Genomic DNA, 23,061 nt, shown 5'->3' on the forward strand with positions numbered 1-23,061 from the left:
TTCCACTTTGTAAAGTACATGTCATCCATTCGCTAGAGAGTGCGAGTGAGTCAATTAATTTAATCGTTCTGCTCATGAATCGGACAGTACCAGTCGGATCTTCTATCGGATTCGATCAGGATTGAATCAATGGAGTCAAACAGCTTCGAGATTACATTAATAACAATACCAGCAGGTACGAAATTTATTTATCGTCATTCTTAATGCTAAAATCTCGTAATTTACGTAATAAAATAGAGAGCTTTTTTAATTCTTTAAATTTTTTTATTTACACTTTTTTTTCACATTTGTATGTATTTATCACAAGCGGTATACGAACATTTAATTTTTACGGCTTTAAAAGGACAAATATAAAAAATTAAAATAAATATATATATATATATATATATTTATTTTTATTATTATTATATATTATATATAATAAATTATTATATATATATATATGATATAAAACTTATATAATATAAAATTATAATAATATAAAACGAAGAAACATTTATAACAATTTTATTGTTGTTATTTGATCAAAGATCCATTATTGATGAAATAATTAATGTTTACAAAAAATACATAAACTGTTTACTAAGTTTTTATTCGCATCCATTTGTGTTTCTTATAGCATTTCTTATAGAATTCATAGATATGGCAATCAATAAATGCAGTTATACAGTTTCAAAACATTTTCTCTTTATAAAGAATATTTCTTTTACAAATATATTCAAAACAAATTTTTTTCTTTGTTAATCGAGGAATCATTAGCATACCTTTTCTTCGCGATTTTCAAACAAAACATATAATAAAATGAAAATTTTGCACGATGCTCATTTATATTCATTTATATTGATCATCTTTCGACTCGAAGCGCTGACGTGATCACCGGTTCACAAATGGAATATTTATACGTGACGTGTTGTGTCCGATAATCATCGATCCGACAATATATCGATTAATTGGTCGCATCTACCATCGTATTCTACTTGTGTGCGTCAGTCCCTCCATGGCATCGTATTGTTTACTGCCACACACGTGGCAACTTTGATAGTAGAAACAATAAAATTACATCACGTTTGCGTGCGACAAGGTAAGCCGGCATGCGCTTGCGGAAAATCGACACGGCCACTGCCTTACTACCTGCTTGACCTTGAAGATCAGGACGTATAAGAGCGCTCGTCCGTACGATACCGGCCGCATTTTCGTTCGTTTTTTGATGTCGCACGGATCGTTCGATTTCACGTATCATCCTCGGTAGTTGACGCATTTTTAACTGATACAACCCGTAACGATACTCCCGGCACATCATGGCACTGATAGCAGGCAGTGAGTACGAGGCAATTTTCTTAAGCGAAAGTGCATCTCTTTCTGTGATCATACACAATCCGTCAATCTTCTCCTCGCTCGAAAATGTCACGTGTTTTATACGTCCGTAAAAGAGAGAAAGAGTTGTACAAGTTATAAAGTATACACGTTGAAAGCCATATTAATTTACATTTAATATGCGTTTCATAATTTAATAAAATAAAACGTTATAGCTGATTTATCTCGAGCAGAGCAAATTATATCTCAATGTGACTAAGAGATCGAGATACACTTGATTAATTAAATTAAATTAAAATCAAAAGAATCATGAATGAAGTCTAAACGAAAGTGTTTACGATATAACATCAACTTTCTACTAAACCCAAATGTATGTCAGTGCACGTATAAAATGGTGAACGGCCGAATACCATTCACATTTTCGTCGGTTTTTCAAACGCGTGTTTTAACGTCGATCATTCGCATCGGCAAAGTGTTTCTCTTCTTTTATTTTTAATTTTTTGACGCGTAAATTGATTCTTCTCGTGAGTTGCTATTATGTTGTATTTTTTTGGAATTATCTCTCCGGTTAAAACATAAGCAGAGATCGTTCAAGTGTGATCATTCAAGAGATACCCTGTCAATAAATTCAATTGTGTGTTTTTCGCGATTATAATAGTATTGACTATTAATCTGTGCGTAAGAGAAACTGCTAAAAAATTAAATAAACTTTCAAGAATCAAGTGAAATTATATATATCCCCAGTTTTAGTGCAATTACTTCAGTAGAGTTTGTATTCGAAAGTTATATATAATACGTATAAACTTAGCATATATTTATAATCTCATAGATATTACATAACAAAAATTTGCTAACAGTGCACTTTCGCGATCTTAAAACTTTATTATGCTACGTTGTAATACTTGATCGATTACGTAATGCATTATTTATGATCGCGCATAACGCAACGTTAATTTTACTGTTGCGCTTCAAAAAATATACGTTTCTTTCTTTAATAAAAACAACTAAGCAATTAAAAAAATTATTCATATATCTTATGCAAGATGTCACCGCGCTATACTTGGTGTATAAAGGCACGTCATATACTTTTTATTAGGATATATATATAAAAATAGGATATATACATAAAAATATGTATATATGTAGGATATATACATAAAAATATGTATAAAAATCAATAATATATAATCTAAAATACTATAAATATATAAATATATAACCTATAATAACATATAATAACATATAATAAATTATATATATATATATAATAAATATATAAAATCTGTAAATATATAATCTAACATACAAAAACAGTTTTTTTATTAATATGTACGTGCAATAAATTTTAAATAACGATAATAAAAAAAATTATTTATTAACAAGCTTTAGAGATTTAATGTTAAAGCTGAAAATTATTGGAATATTATATTGAATATCATACTGATGTTTTTTTCCAAAGATTTCGAAAGCTATTTGTAAAAATATTTTGAAATTTGTTTCTTTATGGAGATTATATTTAATGCATTCCGATATACTTTTTCACAATATTTAATTATATTTAATTGCATTCCGACATACTTTTTTACAAGTAAATTAGATTCAAAACAAGTCTTAAACTCATGAAGCAATTTCTCTGTGACCATGACACGGATAGGGCTCATGAAAAACCACTCTTTGCCATACCATTCCAAGATAATATTCCGCCTTGCAAATTAGAATTTTCGAGAGAAAAATCTTTTTGTATTTTATGTTAATGCGAAATATTGATATAAGATGCGAGTTTCTCCCACGCATCATTCTATTTTTTATATAAAAGATTTTCGATTACAATTTTGAATTGATCTTTCCCTATGAAAAATAATGCATATAAATATCTCAATGATTTCTGAAATTGAAACATCTTAATACGTACATGTATTTGTATAAAATAAAAATTTGCCAAAAAGAGAGAGAAAGAAAGAAGAAATAATTATAAGATATGATTATTTGTTATATTTAATATCAACGATTCATTTATCGTTTTTTATTTATATTTTATAATAAAACGTGACAGTTTCATTTACATTTTACAATCATGACACGGATAAAGTAACACTTTAGTTTCTCACGTATGTGGAACATTACGTGGTCTGATTACGATTAATGGTAACGGATAACTACAATGGATTATCCACATTGTTTAATTCCAAAGTTGACGTATAAAGAGCTCAAAATGAGAGATCAAAATACAAAATGTTAAATATAGTTTCTTAAAGTGAACGTTATTATCATGAACTTGGTCTATTTTTACCGTGAAAACATTATATAATTTATCCGACATGATTTAACCGCTGTCAACTTCGATGATTGAGTGAATTCTAACTTTCATTATAGTTTAGAGCAACTAAACAAGGAATGATATCTTCGTAGAGAATCTCGCGTAGAGAACCATTAGTTGATCCGAGACAAATAATCAGCATCGAATTTTTCAACGGAATGAAAAAGATAGACAAAGAAATATTTGACGTTCCGTTTATGACACACCTGTGTTTTGCGGAAAATACTCGTTCTTACTTTCTGTCCTGTACAATCTCGATTCGTCAAATGCGAAAAGTTCAACCGGTTAGCCGATTCTTGTTTGGGGAGTCGTAAATGTTGAACGATAAATCTATCAAAATGCAACTTCCTATTCAGTCTGTCTGGTTTTTCTCATCTCACAGAGATATTAGAAACATAAAAGAATATTTGTTTTATTTCTTCCTCTTTTTCTCTCTCTTTCTCTGGCAAACTAAACGAGTCATCATTTTCTTTTACGAAGATATGTCGCGTAGAGTAAGCTTCAATATTATTACATGGCGCTCGATTCGCAGAAAATTGCTAAGAGATTATAAAATCTAAACATTTCTTGCCACAAATTTATTCAAATATGTTTTACATTACATTTAGTTATATTGATGCAGTACAAGGAGATAAAATGTTACGATTTGTTTAAAGATTATTAAAAAATTATTATAAAAATAATTTTATTAAATTTATTCTAATTATAAAAATATTATTGAATTATTTTTTTGGTAAAAACTGTAGCGTATATGTGTGTGTGTGTGTGTGTGTGTGTATTAATATTAATATATTAACATGTCTTTATTATATATACACACAATATAATTTATTCTAAAAATTTATATTTTACATAAATGCAATTTCTTAATAATATCCCTAAAGTCATTTTTTATTTTACTAAATCAGAATACACACACATAGTGATGTCAAAATAACGTCCGCGAAAATTGTTAATTTTATTCATAGAATGCATGTAATTACCGATTTAAATGCTTACTGCGATTCACGAGGAATTTTCTGGTCGATTGCCAGTTGTTTACAAAATCAGCGTTTCAATATCTGGGGCCTGCTTAACCAGTCAAACATGATCGATGAGGGTCGATTCACACTATCGGTTTGCTCCGCTCACGGTCCGATCAAATATTCTCCCATTGTTTATAAATATATATTCACACGTAGTACACATGGACTCCGCATATGGCCAAACAAGTGAAGCCAACATATAGAAAGAGACAGATAATCTAATCCCTCTGTTCTTTGTCTTTTTCTGCGCAGATGAATTATAAAAAAAAGAAAGAAAAGAAAGAGAGCAAACGAGCCCCTCTATTCTCGCTCTCTTTCTAGATGTTGGCTTCGCTCAATTAGACGGCAAAACGAAGGACATTCGGAGTCCATGTATGCTACGTTCATGATTCACACTATAGGTAACCTTCAACTGTCGACCTTAGTCGATCGCGGCATGATTCTTACACAGTTAAAAATATTTAATTAATGCAATATATATCGAGAATCAAAAATGTTAAAATAAAATTGAAATTCTCTGATATAAATTGTTGACGAATCCCCGACGACCATTTCAACACAATTTCAACATTGAATCAACTTATTAATTATACTCATATGCTTTATAAACTAAAAATAATATTAATTTTCACTAAATAAATACACCTAAAGAATAATAAAAAATACATATCATTTATATTTTATGTATATTATATATATTAATATATTAACGAATATATTAAAAGATTTACATGCAATTTAAATGTAAATAATAATAAAATAAGTAATAATAATAATAATAATAATAATAGAAACTCACATTGCTTATCAGAGTTATTATCAGAGGCAATATTGATTTTGAATGATTTTTTAAAATATTTTACGCGGATTGCAATGATATTAGCTTTACATTATTTATCCAATCTTTGACTTTTAATGAATGAAGTACAGTCACAGCCATCATATTAAAATAGAATACAAAAATATTTTTGTAAATTTAAAAAAAATAAACTATGATGCAATATCAATATTATTATTATTATATTATTTGTTTTCGCTGCAATGAGCTCCTTGGCTTGTAAATCTAAAAAAAAATAGAAATGCAGTAGTCGATATGTGTATCGATGATGAAAATCGATATATTTAATCATATTTTAATAAAAATTGAATAAACCTGCGATATCGATACGAAAATGAAAGAAAATTACATTCACGACTGTCAAAGAGAAAACAATGAAAAGAAAACAACGTCGACAAAGTTTTTCGTTTGCATCGAGACATTTGTAACGAGATTGCTCGAAATGTATCGACTTTTTCTTCGTTTAAAATACTTTCTTACAATTTTTTTTATTCTAAAATAGCTTTGATGTATTTCCACGAATTATTGAAGAAATAAATCTTATATGCAATTAGTTCTCAAAATATATATATTTAATAAATAAAGATATATATATATATTTAAAAATAATTGCAAACTTGTAAATTTTTTCTGCGTCTATTAAATCTACTTTATTATAGTGTTCTTTCTTTTCTAATTATAATTCAAAAATTAAGTTAAAAATTATCTCAAATTTTTTATTAAGGAGATATTGTTTCAATTCTTTTATCAATGAATATCCTAAGAAATATCGACATATTCGATACACATTCGCGCATATTGAATAAATGATATAGAAAAAAAGCATGCATGTTACAAAATAACGCGCAAAATGATTCTTAAATGATTCTTCGATTCTTCCGATTAATTCCGTTTACGTAATTTATATATCGCATGTAGAAAAACGTAATAAGTGTGATAACTATTTTCGACACGTATAACTGCGACGTATAATTGCTATGCGCGATGCATCATTACATGCTGCGGTGAAATCAGCCTTTTTCCTTCTATCCATTCGCAACGTAAAAACTGTCGTAATACCGATTCTTGTCGAAATCGCGATGCAATTATCCAGTCAATATTCTAGGCTAATCCATGCGATCTGTCGCTGTACGAAAAACTAGAGAGAAATAGAGAGAAATCTTGTGTAAAGTTATTTTCACCTATAATATTTAATATTCCTACCTATTTCCACCTATAATATTTAATATTCTAGTAGAAGTATATCGTCGCAAAATCGTGAATTCAGGCATGAGCCAGTTGCGACATCGTTTGCACTTTATCTTACATTGTGCTTACAAATTTGCAGAAACACAGACTGAAACTCGTTTAGAGCATTACTCATTTCAGAATACGATAAGGTAATACTTTATCAGAAGGCGATAAGGCTCATACAGCTAACTGCCCACAACAGTGCACTTGATTCGCGTTAATGATGTCAGTTTATTAAACGACGTATACCGAGAAGCGTACAATATCTATGTACATGCATGTATTATTATCTTTTGGTACATGCTTTTGGTGTGTGTCAATTGCAGTGATGTTCCGGCGACCGATAATTTACAAGTTTATCATGACATTCTCTGCGCGAATTTCGTGAAAGTAAAATAAATTTAATGCTAGCAACGAATATTTATAATTAATATTTTGCACTTCTCACATAATGACTTTAGACTGTATTTTAAGGAAAAAAGAGAGATTGCGGGAAGTCGTGCAAACTACGAATTGTGTAATTTAGAAGTGTTGAATTTATTAGAAGTAATTTTTATTAATTGTCAAATCAAGATTGCCGACGAGACTCGCTTCTTCCAAATCATTGATCGCGTCATAGCGTAATAATAATAATGATATTATTATTGCACGACAGTATCTAAAACTTATCATGTATAATATATTAGCAAGTAATAACGTAACTTCCATGACACGATTGTCTTCTTACGGCTTTTGTAATCTGTTAAAGATAGTCGAAACTCCTCTGATGATCAAGGACATAAATAAAAGATTCGTGACGAAAAAAGAAAAATAAACCCATACAGCACCGAAAGATTGCAAAAACGTTGCATAGACCTAACATTGAAACATTGTAATATTGCATAGAAGTTGCGAAATGTTTCTGCAACATTACTGCAAGCTTGCAGCAACGTTGAAATGTCCGCCCTCAGAAATATTACAATGTAAGATTGTAGTAATGTTACGGCGCAACGTATTTGCAATATTAAAACGCGTTTTGCTATTGCAAATGCAGACCGTTTTAAATTTAATAAATAAACTTTGAAAATATAAAGAAATGTTTAAGAAAGATAGGAAAAAAAACATTTACCGTCTTTGAAAAAAAATATCTATTAGTGTTTTTTATCAAATGTGTCTTATTAAATATTTATCTCAATAATATACATACAATTATTTTACATACACTCGGTACCAGAATATTTTAATACGTGCAATAAATGAATTATTTCCCATTTACCGATTCAATGAAGAAAAATCTGTTTAATATTCTGAATCCCAACGAGGGATCTAGATTATTAAACAAATTATTTGTTTAATAATCTAGATCCCTTATTATTCAGAATATTAAATAAATCAAATCAGTTTATCAGAAATTTAACTGACACAAGACAAAAAATATAATTACTACATTAGTCCTTTGTAGGCCTTATATCCACTTTAGATGAAAATTCGAATACGAGTTAGTTAAGTTTGGTGTCGCCACATAGCGGCAAGTAAAGAAACACATGTTATACATTTTCGCTATGTTAAAATGTTGCTGCAACATTGCCAAAGTAATATTACAAAATAATGTCTCTACAATATTTCTGCAGCATTATACTGCTATGTGCAATGTTGTAACATTGCAGCAATGTTGATGCAAGCTTCTGTGCTGTATGGGAATTATGCGTGATTAATAAAATTGCTTAATAAAATTTTATATATATAAATGTCATGTATCTGTTTAAGTTTAATAAACTCTAGTATAATTAATAAAGAAATTATTATAAATAAATGCTAAAATATACAAATAATATAAAAAATGTTTGTATACGTGGTATGTAAGACGTCTTTTAACCGATTTCTTTTTCATATATTTAAAAAATATTTTAGATGAATAAGTGAATAAAAGAATAAAAAAGAATATTATTATGATTTTAGGAATATTTTATTTTGTTCAATTGTCCAATTTTTGATATCCAGATTTAGAAATAATTTCTAAAATAATAAATAAATTCAAAGAAGAATTAATAATAATCAAAAATACAATGTAAAAAAAAGCAAATACATTGCGATTATATTTGGTAGGAGTTCTCAGTATATAATTCTACAACCACAGGCTTTGAATATTTACGATAAGAAAGCTGAGTCATGTTTCCACTGAGTGTTCGTGAACGTGGTACGTCGATGAGGATTTTTGTTCTGCATCCTTTCTGAAGTCGCAAACGATTGCATTACTCATCCGCGATGTGTTAGATAATTAACAGCTGCTCGAACACGAAAAGCAAACTCATCTCTTTCGTTGGTTCGACAAGTAACAAAATTGTTTGATTTATCGCGTAGTTTAATCATCGTTGTATTCGCATGTGGGTTAGAGATACATCGTGCGTCATCAATTATTCTATAGATCTTCTTGTATTTCATTCACTTATTACAAGGAATAATGGATTCAGGGACCTTGTTTGAGGATGGTGAGAACATGTGTGATTTGAAAATTCCAAGTTGTTTACGTTTGTCATCTAATCTTAGAGATAAACTACAAAAGAAAAACGCTAAACTAAATATCCTACATTATGACAAACTTTCAATTTTGTATCAATTTAATTTTTTCTATTAATTAAAATGTGTAATGCTATATAAAAAGAAAGAGAAATTAAATGATGTAAGTATAAGATTAAAGCAAATTTCTTATCTGAACTTATATAACCTCAAAACTACTTGTGAAAATCTCATATATTGCTTTTATTTATATTTTTGTAAGACAATTCTTGCATAATACAAAAAAAAGAGAAACAATTTATATTTTTTAGAAACTCACAATGGATGTGCGAAAACAAAATATTAATTATAAATCTGAAATAAGAAAACTGAAAGATGAATTGTTTAAAAATATTTTTCAAAATGTATGCGTATTATATGTAAATTTTTGTATTTATAATTGTTCAAAATCCAAAATAAACTAACTACCTTTTTATCTTTTTTTTCAAGAATGTGAAAAAATCATCTATAAATTTTTAATTTTATAATTATAATTTTCATAATTTAATCATATATTTAATCGATAATATCATTATCAGTAGCACTGAAATCAGTGTATCATTAGTTTATTTATAATTACAGAGCTTTTAGCATTACTTAAAAGATAACTATCAGGAAAATAAGATGTGAATACTGGCTAAAAATAAATTGCGTTTTTCTTTCAGACGTCTTCTTATCGAATTTAACTGAATTGCCGTCCTTGAAAGTCGGAAACAAAACGTTCGAGCTCGAAATAGGTCCTCCCACTCCAGAATTGCAGCAAGTAGCCCAAAAGGAGCTCAGAGAAAGTCCTGAAGTTCAAAAAGAAGCAATAGCACGCTTGAAGGAATTATTAAAAGGTTTTTTTTATATATACTTATATAAAGAAACTTAATAAAATAATATACAAAATAAATATAAAATTTTATATACATGGAACAATAGTTTAAGCACAAACTGAAAAAATTTTGATCAAAATATTTAAGAAATCTTGTGAGAGAATATCTAAGAAATGCATTTTGGAATCTTTTCGAATGTGAATGTTTTCGCCATTGTTTAAAATCTTTCTTGTGAACCGGCAGCGGAGACGGATCTCAAATGCCCGTTGGACAACGAGACGTGGCTGGTTAGGTTTTTGAGACCATGCAAGTATTATCCCGAGTCATCGGTCGAACTCATCAAGCATTATTACAACTTCAAAGTTAAACACACGAACATCTACGACAATTTGAAACCGAGCAGAGAGAAGAATGTATTTGACCATAACGTCTTGACGGTACTGCCCATTCGCGATCAGCACGGTCGACGCGTGTTGATACTCGAGCTCGGCAAAAAGTGGAAGCATAACAAATGCAGTCTGGACGAGATCTTCAAGGGATGCGTGCTATATCTGGAGGCTGCCATACTGGAACCAAGCACACAGATCGCCGGTGGGGTCGTCATCTTCGACATGGACGGTCTCACCCTTCAGCAAACTTGGCAGTTCACCCCGCCGTTTGCCAAAAAAATAGTTGATCTGCTTCAGGAAGCAGTGCCATTAAGAGTAAAGAATTTACATATCGTGAACCAACCATATGTGTTCAACATGGTGTTTACTCTATTCAAGCCATTCCTACGAGAGAAATTGAAGAGTAGAGTAAGTTTTTTATGTACATGATCAATAAATATTCATGCAATTCATGTTTGCTTATATATTTTTCTTTCTTTCTTCTTTTTTTTTGCTAGATAATCTTCCACGGTTCCGATCGAAAATCATTGCATAAATACATATCGCCGAAATGTCTGCCGTCGCAATACGGCGGTACTATGGAAGTCGCTTTGGTAGACGGACCCACATGGTATAAATTGCTAATCCAATGCGAAAAGGAATATGAGGGTGAGTATGAGAACTACGTTACATAATTATCTGAATAAGTATAACAGAATTGAGAAAAAGTTTAGAAGCCATCTCTAATTTTTCAATTCAACGCTACATATAATAATTTTTCAATAATATAATATCATAAGGGTTTTCCATTTTAACTTTGCCATCGAAATACCTCGTAAAATCTAAAAGATACGAAAAAATGTTTCAGACAAAAGTTGTATGGTTTCGAGGGGGACATAAGATGGTGCCATTAGTTTGACCTTGAGTCACCTGAAGGTCACGTGAAGGTCACCTCCAACTTTTTAAATGGAATACCGTATATGCTTTTGTATATTCTTATAGCTCATCTCGAGAGCTTTCCAAAACACTATAATTAAGTTAGTTTTCATTAAGTACTTTCCGAATTATGAGGCTTGAAATCGTTTCTTAATTTTACATAAACCGTAAAATATCTTGTAAAATATTCATTTTTCGATTATCTTACCTTAATACTTTTATGTACAAAATAATGAGAGGAATCAATTGGTGTAAAGAAAACACATAATTGTTTCGAAAAAAAAAAATATAATTTGCAATTAACAATTACATTTTTTTTTCGAAACAATTATGTGTTTTCTTTACACCAATTGATTCCTCTCATTATTTTGTACATAAAAGTATTAAGGTAAGATAATCGAAAAATGAATATTTTACAAGATATTTTACGGTTTATGTAAAATTAAGAAATGATTTCAAGCCTCATAACTCGGAAAGTACTTAATGAAAACTAACTTAATTATAGTGTTTTGGAAAGCTCTTGAGATGAGCTACAAGAATATGCAAAAGCATATAGGGTGTCCCATTTAAAAAGTTGGAGGTGACTTTCACGTGACCTTCAAGGTCAAACTAATGGCACTATCTTATGTCCCCCTCGAAACCATACAACTTTTGTCTGAAACATTTTTTCGTATCTTTTAAACTTTACGAGATATTTCAATGGCAAAGTTAAAATGGAACACCCTGCATAAATAGAGTTTTGATTATAATAATCTTTTCTTTGTTGCAGCTATCAATACGTACGGTTACAAAAAGGAATAGCTTCTCGTTAAATTTATCACAATTAAAGATATAAAATAAATATTTGGATTTAAATTATTGGGGAAAATAATTAGAGAAGAGCAAATTTCACAAGGCGAAGTGTCAATTTAGAAAGAATTACGATGATTACGGATCATTTTTGTTCACTTGTTGAAACCAATGATCCAAATGTTGCTCACTTTGTAATTTTATTTATATGTTGTTGCATAAGTCTTTTTTCTTTTCTTTCTTCCACTAGACAGTAATCTTAACAAACTATCAATCTATAAAATGTTAAGCGATAAATTATGAGAAGTACCAATGCGTCACATTGTGTATTTTTTTACAATTTCTTTACAATTTTTTACTGCAAAAATTATCTATTAAGTATCAGTGATCTCATCGGAATGAGATATATGTATAATTGTTCTATCCCTACAGTCATGTGTGATAAGATTATTATACATATCAGTATAGATTTCATATACGGGTGTATTATAATGTGGTATAATTGTTGACCATAGATTTTAGAATAATTATTTAATTTATGAAATAAGAACAATAATAATCTTGAAAAAACAGATAAAGTTCCATATTTTTAAATATTCTTGCGTACGGGAGATGTTAGGATTTATATAATTAGGAAATATATTAGGAAATATATAAATATAGTATTCTTGTGATTTAGCGCGAGAGAGATACGATTTTGCTATTTATTTAAAACGGCATATAAATTAATGTACTTAAGTGTATAATTGTGCATTTCGTATATAATTTATGTAGTTGGTGTAGAAATAAATTTGTATTAAAAAAGTGTTATTGACTTGATATTTATGTATATAATAAGTTATGCACATATAAATATTCAAAATACACGTATCTATCGTTGATGTACTATACAATTGGTATAATACATAGTTATACATTGACAGTCGCAATGAAAAATATTATAACTGTATCTTTGAATATTTATGTGATTATAAAAAAAATTAGTAATTTTCTCATTTCTTTCACGTAAATTTTATACTTATTTTATTATTTTATTAATATTGTCCAATATTCCATTAAATACACCCAAACAATTTTTGAAAAAAAAAATTTACAAATATATAAGAATACTTCAAAAAAAGTTTTGTAAAGTGCAATACATTTTATTGGTGCTATCAATATATATCAATATATATTTGCTACTGTTTTTAAATGTAAAGCCTGCTTTTTTAATAAATCACCTTGGTTGATAGGCCTTTAGTGTTTTTTTGTGCAATTTCTAATATAACAACTTTAAATTACATTCGCAACTTTCAAAGATAAGATGCCAACGATGTCAGTTTCTTATTGCAATTCCATACATATAATTGCTAATCATAATCATGAGAAAAATGATTGGTGATGAACATAATAATCCGATATAAATAGTGATTATTTTACATTATTATCTGTACTATATCCACAACGTTGACCAACTAAAACGAAATACAGATTCCGTCAGTATAATTCTGTGTATATATAAAATAAAGGAGCTTTAATTAATTTAAATTTAAATTTAATCATAATTTAATACGTAAAACGACGCACATTTTATTTCTATTTATACAGGGTGATTCATTTTAATCTTAACAGGCAAATATTTTGAAAAATATGCGAGATACGAAAAAATGTTTCAGACAAAAGTTATAATGGTTTTAAAGGAGACATATGTCATTAATTTGACCTTAAATAGTTACTTGAAGGTCACGTGAAGATCACTCTCAATTTTTTAAATGGAACTGCCTATTTTTTATTACATATTCTTGTAGCTTATCTCGAGAGCTTTCCAAAACACTATAATTAAGTTAGTTTTCATTAAGTACTTTCCGAGTTATGAGGCTTGATATTTCTTAATTTTACATAAACCGTAAAATATCTTGTAAAATATTCATTTTTCGATTACCTCACCTTAATACTTTTATGTATAAAATAATGAGAGGAATCAATTGGTGTAATGAAAACACATAGTTGTTTCGAAAAAAAAATATGTAATTTGCAATTAACAATTACATATTTTTTCTTAAAAATAACTATGTGTTTTCTTTACACCAATTGATTCCTCTCATTATTTTGTACATAAAAGTATTAAGGTGAGGTAATCGAAAAATGAATATTTTACAAGATATTTTACGGTTTATGAAAAATTAAGAAACAATTTCAAGCCTCATAACTCGGAAAATACTTAATGAAAATTAACTTAATTGTAGTGTTTTGGAAAGCTTTCGAGATAAGCTACAAGAATATGTAATAAAAAATAGACAGTTCCCTTTAAAAAATTGAGGGTGATCTTCACGTGACCTTCAAGTAACTATTTAAGATCAAATTGATGACACCATCTTATGTCTCCTTTAAAACCATATAACTTTTGTCTGAAATATTTTTTCGTATCTCACATATTTTTCAAAATATTTGCCTGTTAAGATTAAAATGAATCACCCTGTATAAGAGTATTTGTTGAGGCTTGCCACGGCCTTATCGGGGTCCATCCGCCACTGTTTTCCACAGTGGGGATATTGTTATTTATTAGAGGGATTTTGAGGGATGTGGTCACTCTATTGTGCTCGTCGATGCCGTTTTTTACGGAAGGCCAGTCGGAAGCCAGCATGCGAGGTGCACGCGAATACCTCCACCGGCACTTATTTGGTCAACGAGCGACTTTTCAGGGGTCCTCCATGGCATTGCATCCATCGAGCGAGATTTCAACATCGCTCTAGAGTCGCATATCACTGTGTTAAATAGCGGTCTTAGGTGTGAGGCCTGGATAGCTCAGTGGTTCAGAGCAGTTGCCCGGAAACCGAAAGACTCGAGTTCGATTTCAGCCAGTTCCACCTCACACCCAGTCCAAATATTGTCTTCTAATTATTTGTCGGGCTGAAAAGTGTATGAATGCTCTACACACAGGATATGCGTCGATGTCGTTGCCACGAATGGATTCTATCGCTCGTTGACCGAATGAGCGTATATAGACTGACCTCCTCCCACATACACCCCTATCTTTAACTCAGCAAATTCTCTTCGTATCATCGAAATTTAAATCGCCAGTTGTGTAAAATTATTACCTTCGAAAAAGGGTTCGCAATAACATAAACCTTGCGAGAAATTTACACCAAATTGCCCGTCGGGCATTTCTAATTCACCTCCGTGCCTCTTAAGTAGCGCTTTCTTGTCTATGACAGTCATTAAAGACTCCCAGTTTGTTCCGTGGAAACAAATTCTTTTGCGAATCTTTTCCTGCAAAGAATATCACTTATTTTTAAATATCAGAGCCAAACGTGGTGGTGCGTCACTTTAACAGAAAAATTAATGATTATTGTGCACACGAATTTTTCTTGATTAAACCAAGCGAAAATTAAATCTCAAGATCTTCGAGATTTTTAATATCTCTTTTACCCCCCAAAGAAATTGTAGGCGAGAAAAATATCAGGTCGATAGTCGCTGAATCGGGAATCGAATCCGAATCTTTCGCTTGCCGGGCGACTGCTCTGCTGAGCTATTCAGACCCTTCGATCCGATACTTCTCATTTTGCCTACATATATAAACTTATTGTAAATAAACACCTCTTTATGACGGTGTGATAACGAATTAAGAAGATAGTAAGTGAAAACACAAATAAATATATACGGGTGTTCCATTTTAACTTTGCCATCGAAATATCTCGTAAAATCTAAAAGATACGAAAAAATGTTTCAGACAAAAGTTGTATAGTCTCGAGGGGGACATAAGACAGTGCCATTAGTTTAACCTTGAAGAGTCACCTGAAGGTCACGTGAAGATCACCTCCAATTTTTTAAATGGGACATCCTTTTGCATATTCTTGTAGCTCATCTCGAGAGCTTTCCAAAACACTATAATTAAGTTAGTTTTCATTAAGTACTTTCCGAGTTATGAAGCTTGAAATCATTTCTTAATTTTACATAAACCGTAAAATATCTAATAAAATATTCATTTTTCGATTATATTACCTTAATACTTTTATGTACAAAATAATGAGAGAAATCAATTGGTGTAAAAAAAACATAATTGTTTCGAAAAAAAAAATGTAATTGTTAATTGCAAATTACATTTTTTTTTTCGAAACAATTATGTGTTTTCTTTACACCAATTGATTCCTCTCATTATTTTGTGCATAAAAGTATTAAGGTAAGATAATCGAAAAGTGAATATTTTACAAGATATTTTACGGTTTATGTAAAATTAAGAAATAATTTCAAGCCTCATAACTCCAAAAGTACTTAATGAAAACTAACTTAATTATAGTGTTTTGGAAAGCTCTCGAGATGAGCTATAAGAATATGCAAAAACATATAGGGTATCCCATTTAAAAAGTTGGAGGTGATCTTCACGTGACCTTCAGGTGATTCTTCAAGGTCAAACTAATGGCACCGTCTTATGTCCCCCTTAAAACCATACAACTTTTGTCTGAAACATTTTTTCGTGTCTTTTAGACTTTACGAGATATTTCGATGGCAAAGTTAAAATGGAACACACTGTATATATAAATAATATATATATAAATATATATAAATACATAATTTGTGTTTTCATTTAGAGAGTCTTCTTAATTCAATATTACTTATTTTTATTTTTTTTTTCTTATAAATATTTTAGATAAATATTTGTGAAAAGTTTTAAATTATTGGAAATTTATTATTTAATATGACTTATATAATAATGAATTCGGCTGTCAAAAAATTGTGTACCTCTAAAAATGGTTTAAAAATTGCGAATACCATGTTGAACAGAAAAGATTGTTTTACAATGTGAATATTTTTAAGGCGAATGGGCAAACACTTTTGTATAAACTCAACCAGCATTTTGGCGAAACTCGGAGTAATATACGTTACATGAGACAAAGATAAACCCTCCACGTCTATGATAATGTGCGCACCCGCGATCTGAGAAACAAAATAAAACTCAACAGTGTTAAACTATTTTTAATGATTCGTAACGAAAATTTATCGATAAATTGTTGAAAGTTAATCTAAAAATTTATCTATAGATGTACAAATCTTTATCTCGAAACAAAAAAGATATTTTCTAATGGCAAACCTGAGTTTTGGTCTCGACTAGTGCCAAGTACAAACACATTATCAAGCCTTTAAAGAAGTCATTGATTTGTACTTCTTTTGGATTCCATCGTTTACCGCCCTCTACTAGTAATATTCTGCTTCCGTCTTTAGCGCGGAACGGCAATGGATAAATCAAATTGGCGTAAAAGCAAGTCTTCTCTTTACTAGGCAATAAATCAATAAATATGTGCGGATGGTTTTGACGAAACCGATAAAACCGTTTCATCTATCAAGCAACACGAAAAATTTAAGTATTTTTATGTCAAATATAGAATATGCCTTGAAACGGATCGTATATATTTTGAACAGTTTCTTTGGCTAACATAGAGATTACTTTTTTTCAGTAAACATGTCGAGGAGGTTAATATTTAGCGTACTTTGTTAATTTCTAATATAGAATTTAATAAAATATCGAATTTTAAATCTATTTTTTTAAATGTAAATACACACAAAATTGTTATTAATATCTTTAGATTGTTTGAAAATTATTTTCTTTTTTTTTATTAGAATTTCCTTCTTTAAAAATTAATTTTTCATGAACTCCTTATGTCTATTCAATAATTAATTACGTTAAAACTATAACTAGTTTGACATTTTTGCTGAAGAAAAATCAATTTCAATCTCAAATTAGTCACAATTTCAATATAGCATATTTAATTTATATTCAATGTTAATTATATCTATTTATAATAGTATTATATTAATTAATTATTATGTTATTATTATGTTAATTATATCTGTTTATTATATTATAATATTATTTTAAAGTGAAAGAGAGAGAGAGAAAGAGAGGGAGAAAAAGAGAGAGAGAGAGAAAGAGAAAGAAAAAGAGAGAGATGAATTAATGATATTAATAATAACATTTTCATACTAAAGGTGTTCTGACTTACAAGCGAAAAAGCGCTTTTTGGATAATATTTGCATGGTCGCAAGAACATTTTATAAAAATCTTCCTCATCTGGTACAATTAGATCAGATTCCCCTAACAAAATAAAAATAAATTTCAATTATTGTTATCGATTAAATTAAAAAGAAAAAAATATATAGATAGATATTTGTGGGAGTGATTTTTAATAATAATAAAAAAAAAGTAATAAAATCAATAATTTAGATCACACAATTCTGTAAATGTACAGAATATTTTGCATATAATTTATAAGGAGAATAATACGAAAAAATATCGATATCATCTGTAAAACAATCTCAAATTCTTTTAAAAAGAGGCATTAAATGTAAATTTCTATTTCTGTATTTAACATATTCTAATTATAATTACTCTGTTAATAATTATCAATTATATATTTCGACAAAACTTGCACACTCTTCTTTTTATGACGAAAGACAGAGAAACGTTGGAAATTATCAGTGTAAATGCGAGCAACTTTCGTTTTCACTCGATTCACAAGAACGTGATTAAATTGTATACATGTTACGTTTGATACTTTTACCATCGTTAAATTGAACGTTGCGTTATGATTTGTAATTGCGTGCAAAAATTGATCTTTACTCTAGAAGCACTCAATCTGACGTTGTTAAAATCGATGTTTAAAAAAAAAAATGATTGTTATTGCACGATTTAATTGATTTTTTTGTGATAAGTGGACCTGTTTTACATACTTGAGCTATATTATAAATATAGGAATGATATTTTTACTTTATTAGAGATTATATAAAAGAGAAAGTTTTTCTTGTTCCATTTGTCATCGCGTCTTTTTACGAATCATTCTCTCTCTAAAATTATAAAGTCTAGGAGCGTTATTTATTATAATAACATTTTTTTAATTAAATAATTTAATAAGAAACTTTGCGATATAAACATATTTTCTTTAACAAAAAAAAACATTCTTCCTTTCGATTCGCTTTCTTCTTCAGACAACATATGGAAACCGGTTGGAGAACGAGAACAACGATAGAGGAAGATTCAGGAGGAAAACATTGCCAAGAATATTGAACAGATGAGTAACTCAATTCGTTGTATTGCAAAACTGGTTTCAATTTCAGTTATTAGATTCAAATTACGATAGTTATATTTGTCCTTCTTGCTTCACATTCGAAGTCTCGATAGCAGAGAGATGTTTTTTTTTTATATAATTGATCTTGTTCTACCTTCAACTAGTTTTTTCAGCTCCGCGCAGCTCTCGGCGATTATTTCCGGCGTCTCTCGCAATTCTTCCTTGGCTTTCTGGATAAACAGCTCGTCCGTTTGAGTCAATTCAAGATTAAGTTCGTGTTCACCAAATAAAACCTTCGGAGCATTCTCTTGCCACTGTCGGTAGATTTCTTCCTTGCACGGTAGTTTCAAGTCTTCCTTGATAGTTGCGGATGATGCCATTATATCCAACACGATATTTATCAGATAATCCGAATTACGCTAACGACGAATTATAATATTCTGCTGGTGCACGATGTTACGCATGTGATGTTAATCCTGCAAAATACACTTCTACGTAGAAATAGGAGTGACTCTTCGATAAAATTCGCGATAAGGAATAAAGAATCGGCCTCATATATTGTTTTCTGTCGGTCAAGAATGTGTATATGCAGCAGAATTTCGTCACTGGATTATGGAAACAGATGCGTGTCTATGTGTGAGTGTGTGGATATGTGTGTATTTTTGCGTATAGGAAGAATTTGCGTTCAATGCCAGCGAAGTGCAATCCATTAAATATATACACGTGTTCGTCCTGAAATTGCGTGCTGCGAGAATCTCGCAACGAGAAAACAGTTGGAGAAGGCTCTGCAAAGGTTTCCAAATTTTTATGTAGATTCTAAAGTGAAGGTTCTACGAAGGTTTCCAAATCGTCACTTTCTATTAGCTCGATAACAAGAATTTTTATTTATAATTTAAAAATAGCATAAAAATTTATATGGACTTTTTTTATTAAGATAGAACACATTTGAAGATTGAGAGCAATTTTATATTCTCTTAATTTTTATGATATAATTTATTAATTATTTTATATTATTTATTTGATTAATTTATTAATTTATTAATTTATTAATTAATTTATATTATTAATTTAATATAAAGTTTGATATTATTTTTTGAAAAACAATAAAACTTTGTGTATATATGTTTACACATACAATAGTTTTGTATCTATTGCTTTGGATACATCGACATTCAGCTTTTCCTTATATTATTATATATTGGGGTGTCTCAATAAAATGAATCGCAAATAACTACTTTAATTATCAGCATTCCAATTAAGTTTTATCTTACCAGACGCATCCGAATTCGTATATGATAAATTCCTTTTAATTCTATAACAGTCGTTGTGCAGTGCGTAATTTTATGATCTATTCATTTGCTTTAATAATTCAATCTTAGTCATGTTACGTGAAAAATATCTTATCTCGTCTACTTCCTATCACCTTTACTACTAAATGAATTTCCAATAAACAATTTTCGGAGAAATATTTTTTTATATTATATAAGCATTATTTTACATACGAATCTATTTATTATTATATCTGGAGAGAATTTTATGAAACTTTTTTTATCTAATTATGATTAGTTATAGGTAAGACTATATTACATAAAAGGATAAAAACATGTTTCGCAAGTATACGTTTATTTATGTTCACTTGGAAATTATTAAGATTGATATTATCAAATAATTGTATATTTTGCAATTAATTACACGTACGTATATCATGTTTAAGTGCAGATATAATCATTAAAATGTAGAGCAAAGTTCTATAAGAATAAAAAAAATGAAAAATAATTGAAAATACTGGAGATAATGTACTTAAAATCCGAAAAAATTTAATATTTACTATATCAAATTATTCAAAATTGATTGTAAAAACTGCTAATGATTCGATTTTAATATAAGACTAATGCAATAGAAATTTAATTAGAAGTTTAGTTGAAAGTTGTTTAAGATAATAAATCGAATAATTTCATATTTTAGAGTTAATATTTATATTTTTACAAAGAAAATAAGACAAATTAATTAAAAATATATTTTTTCCTGAAGGTAAATCTTACGAAACATTTTATATAATTATGCAAAATAAATGTGTATTTGTGGTGTGTTTATGCATACCTGCTTTAATGTAACCCATCTGTTGTTTAGCATAATCCATTCTTTTACTGAAGTGTGGCAGAAAGTATAATGAACATTCTACGTTTTTATCGAAAAGAAAAGTTTTAAAGAAATACCGTCATTTTAAATAAAATTTGAAGCATTTTTAAATATCTTTTTCTCTCTTATTATATTATGTACTACTTATACATACATTATTTTATGTATAAATTAAAAATTTTCTGCAGTTTTTTGTATGAATTACTATCTCATTTTTTAATAGTATACATCAACTAATAAAATACGCATAAAAGACTACAATACTAACTGTAGATAAAATTTCTCTAGAAAAATATTTATTTTATAAAATATATATTTAGATATATATATTTAAATTTTAAAGTAACCATAACATTTTTTGTAATTTATTACCAAAAAATTGTAAATTAATACGTATTATAAACATACATATTATATACATTTTCCATAATAAATATGTATTTAGAAAGAATGAGCATCACTTGGCAAATTACATTAAAATGGTAATAAAATGACTACTTTTGCTGTTTACGATGCTTTTATATATTTAAAATATAATCAAACACACCAGTATTTCTTTATTCACTTTTTAAAAAAATGTTTTTAAATGAGAATTTGGAAGTTGCAACTGAACAAAAATAAATCTAAAATTATATAAATGCATGTGTTTGTTTGTGATATGTCAATAAATGTATACGTGTGTTTAGAACGACATGTGCGATTAGAAATAAATTCTATTAGTATCAATTATCGTGGAATATGAATAATTAAATTCATTAAAATTATATCTTAATGTATGTAGAGTTGCACTTTCACCAAATCAGTTTTTTCATGTATGTTTCTATATGTTTGTCTATATGTCTGTCATCATCAAAATTTTAGTGATACTCACAATCAATCACTGTAGATCGAGGATTGATTAATCCTTCTCTTTCTTTTTTTCTCTTTTTATTTGAATAGATCGTCACGCTATGTCAGACAACGCAATCGCGGGAAATAACAATAAAATATGAAAATTAAAGTAAGAATAGATCACAACATAGAAGGATTGACCAAATTAGTTCTGTGGTGCTCGCATTGCTGATGAGAACTGTATCCAGTTCAGTTAGAATGGTTCGAAAGTCGTAGTTTCCCCCACTTTTACATGGACGTGACAATGCGAAATGATGCCAGCATAATTTCATATACACGACTTGAAATGATCTAAATTGTGGAAAATTACAAAGTGTAAGCAATATGATCAATATTTCCCTAAAAATTTTGGTATTAATTAAATTTTTCGTAAAGTAAAATTTTGTGTCGGATTAAAGCTTACAAATACAGATTCATAGAAATTCGTGGAACATCTAAACAATTTGTGAAACTATGTAATATTCACACATATATAAACTTTTTATCTTTGATTATTCGAACTCAACCCTTGAATTGGAGGACTCTAAGGAAATCAATGAATTGTTCGATAATTCGAAATGTGTAATCATTGTTTGATAATTTGCAACGCTTAAAAATACGATTATTTGAATAGTACCTTAAAAAAATTTAAGCAAGTATTTATTGCAAACAAGAATAATTTATTTCTTTATTTTCTTACAATACATTGCTTTTTATTTTTAGATTCAAATTGTTGGAGTTTATTTATAAATCTAAAATTATTTATAAATCCAAAAAAACCCAAGTAATTTACAATTTTAATTAAAAATTTATATTATTTTTAATCGACGAAATATTACGAG

General features: G+C 28.9%; 2 protein-coding genes across 5 annotated transcripts; one reads left to right on the forward strand and one right to left on the reverse strand.

Annotated features, from left to right (window-relative positions):
- Positions 1-2: 2 nt before the first annotated feature.
- On the forward strand, positions 3-12,977 carry LOC145973638 (alpha-tocopherol transfer protein-like). 3 transcript variants are annotated; one of them, XM_083103159.1, is made up of 5 exons: positions 3-175; positions 9,925-10,098; positions 10,321-10,874; positions 10,964-11,114; positions 12,151-12,977. In XM_083103159.1, the coding sequence occupies exons 1-5, from the start codon at positions 130-132 to the stop codon at positions 12,180-12,182; spliced, it is 957 nt and encodes a 318-aa protein (XP_082959285.1). In that variant the 5' UTR covers positions 3-129; the 3' UTR covers positions 12,183-12,977. The 3 variants fall into 3 exon arrangements, with proteins under 3 accessions (XP_082959285.1, XP_082959287.1, XP_082959286.1); XM_083103161.1 differs by lacking the exon at positions 3-175 and adding an exon at positions 1,163-1,317; XM_083103160.1 differs by lacking the exon at positions 3-175 and adding an exon at positions 8,890-9,192.
- On the reverse strand, positions 12,484-22,408 carry LOC145973637 (alpha-tocopherol transfer protein). Of its 2 annotated transcripts, none has more exons than XM_083103157.1 (7): positions 22,221-22,408; positions 19,365-19,686; positions 18,149-18,240; positions 17,239-17,484; positions 16,890-17,084; positions 15,248-15,419; positions 12,484-13,624 (listed from the first exon to the last, which is right to left on the reverse strand). In XM_083103157.1, the coding sequence occupies exons 2-7, from the start codon at positions 19,588-19,590 to the stop codon at positions 13,581-13,583; spliced, it is 975 nt and encodes a 324-aa protein (XP_082959283.1). In that variant the 5' UTR covers positions 19,591-19,686; positions 22,221-22,408; the 3' UTR covers positions 12,484-13,580. The 2 variants fall into 2 exon arrangements, with proteins under 2 accessions (XP_082959283.1, XP_082959284.1); XM_083103158.1 differs by having other exon boundaries at positions 19,365-19,701.
- Between the last annotated feature and the right edge of the window lie 653 nt (positions 22,409-23,061).

Source organism: Camponotus vicinus, unplaced genomic scaffold (genome assembly GCF_025532165.1).
Source record: "Camponotus vicinus isolate PSW18456_S1 unplaced genomic scaffold, iyCamVici1.0 SCAF_6, whole genome shotgun sequence".
Classification (NCBI taxonomy): Eukaryota; Metazoa; Arthropoda; class Insecta; order Hymenoptera; family Formicidae; genus Camponotus; species Camponotus vicinus.

Excerpts from the sequence above, each read along its gene's own strand:
- LOC145973637 (XM_083103157.1), bottom strand. The coding sequence starts at position 19,590 with ATGGCATCATCCGCAACTATCAAGGAAGACTTGAAACTACCGTGCAAG. Across the intron at positions 15,420-16,889 it reads TTTTTAAACCATTTTTAGAG|GAAAAGATTCGCAAAAGAAT; the intron begins GTACACAATTTT and ends TATTCTTTGCAG. Across the intron at positions 13,625-15,247 it reads TTGCGAACCCTTTTTCGAAG|TTGGTCAACGTTGTGGATAT; the intron begins GTAATAATTTTA and ends ATTTCGTTTTAG.
- LOC145973638 (XM_083103159.1), top strand. The coding sequence starts at position 130 with ATGGAGTCAAACAGCTTCGAGATTACATTAATAACAATACCAGCAG. Across the intron at positions 10,099-10,320 it reads CTTGAAGGAATTATTAAAAG|CGGAGACGGATCTCAAATGC; the intron begins GTTTTTTTTATA and ends GTGAACCGGCAG. Across the intron at positions 10,875-10,963 it reads GAGAGAAATTGAAGAGTAGA|ATAATCTTCCACGGTTCCGA; the intron begins GTAAGTTTTTTA and ends TTTTTTTGCTAG.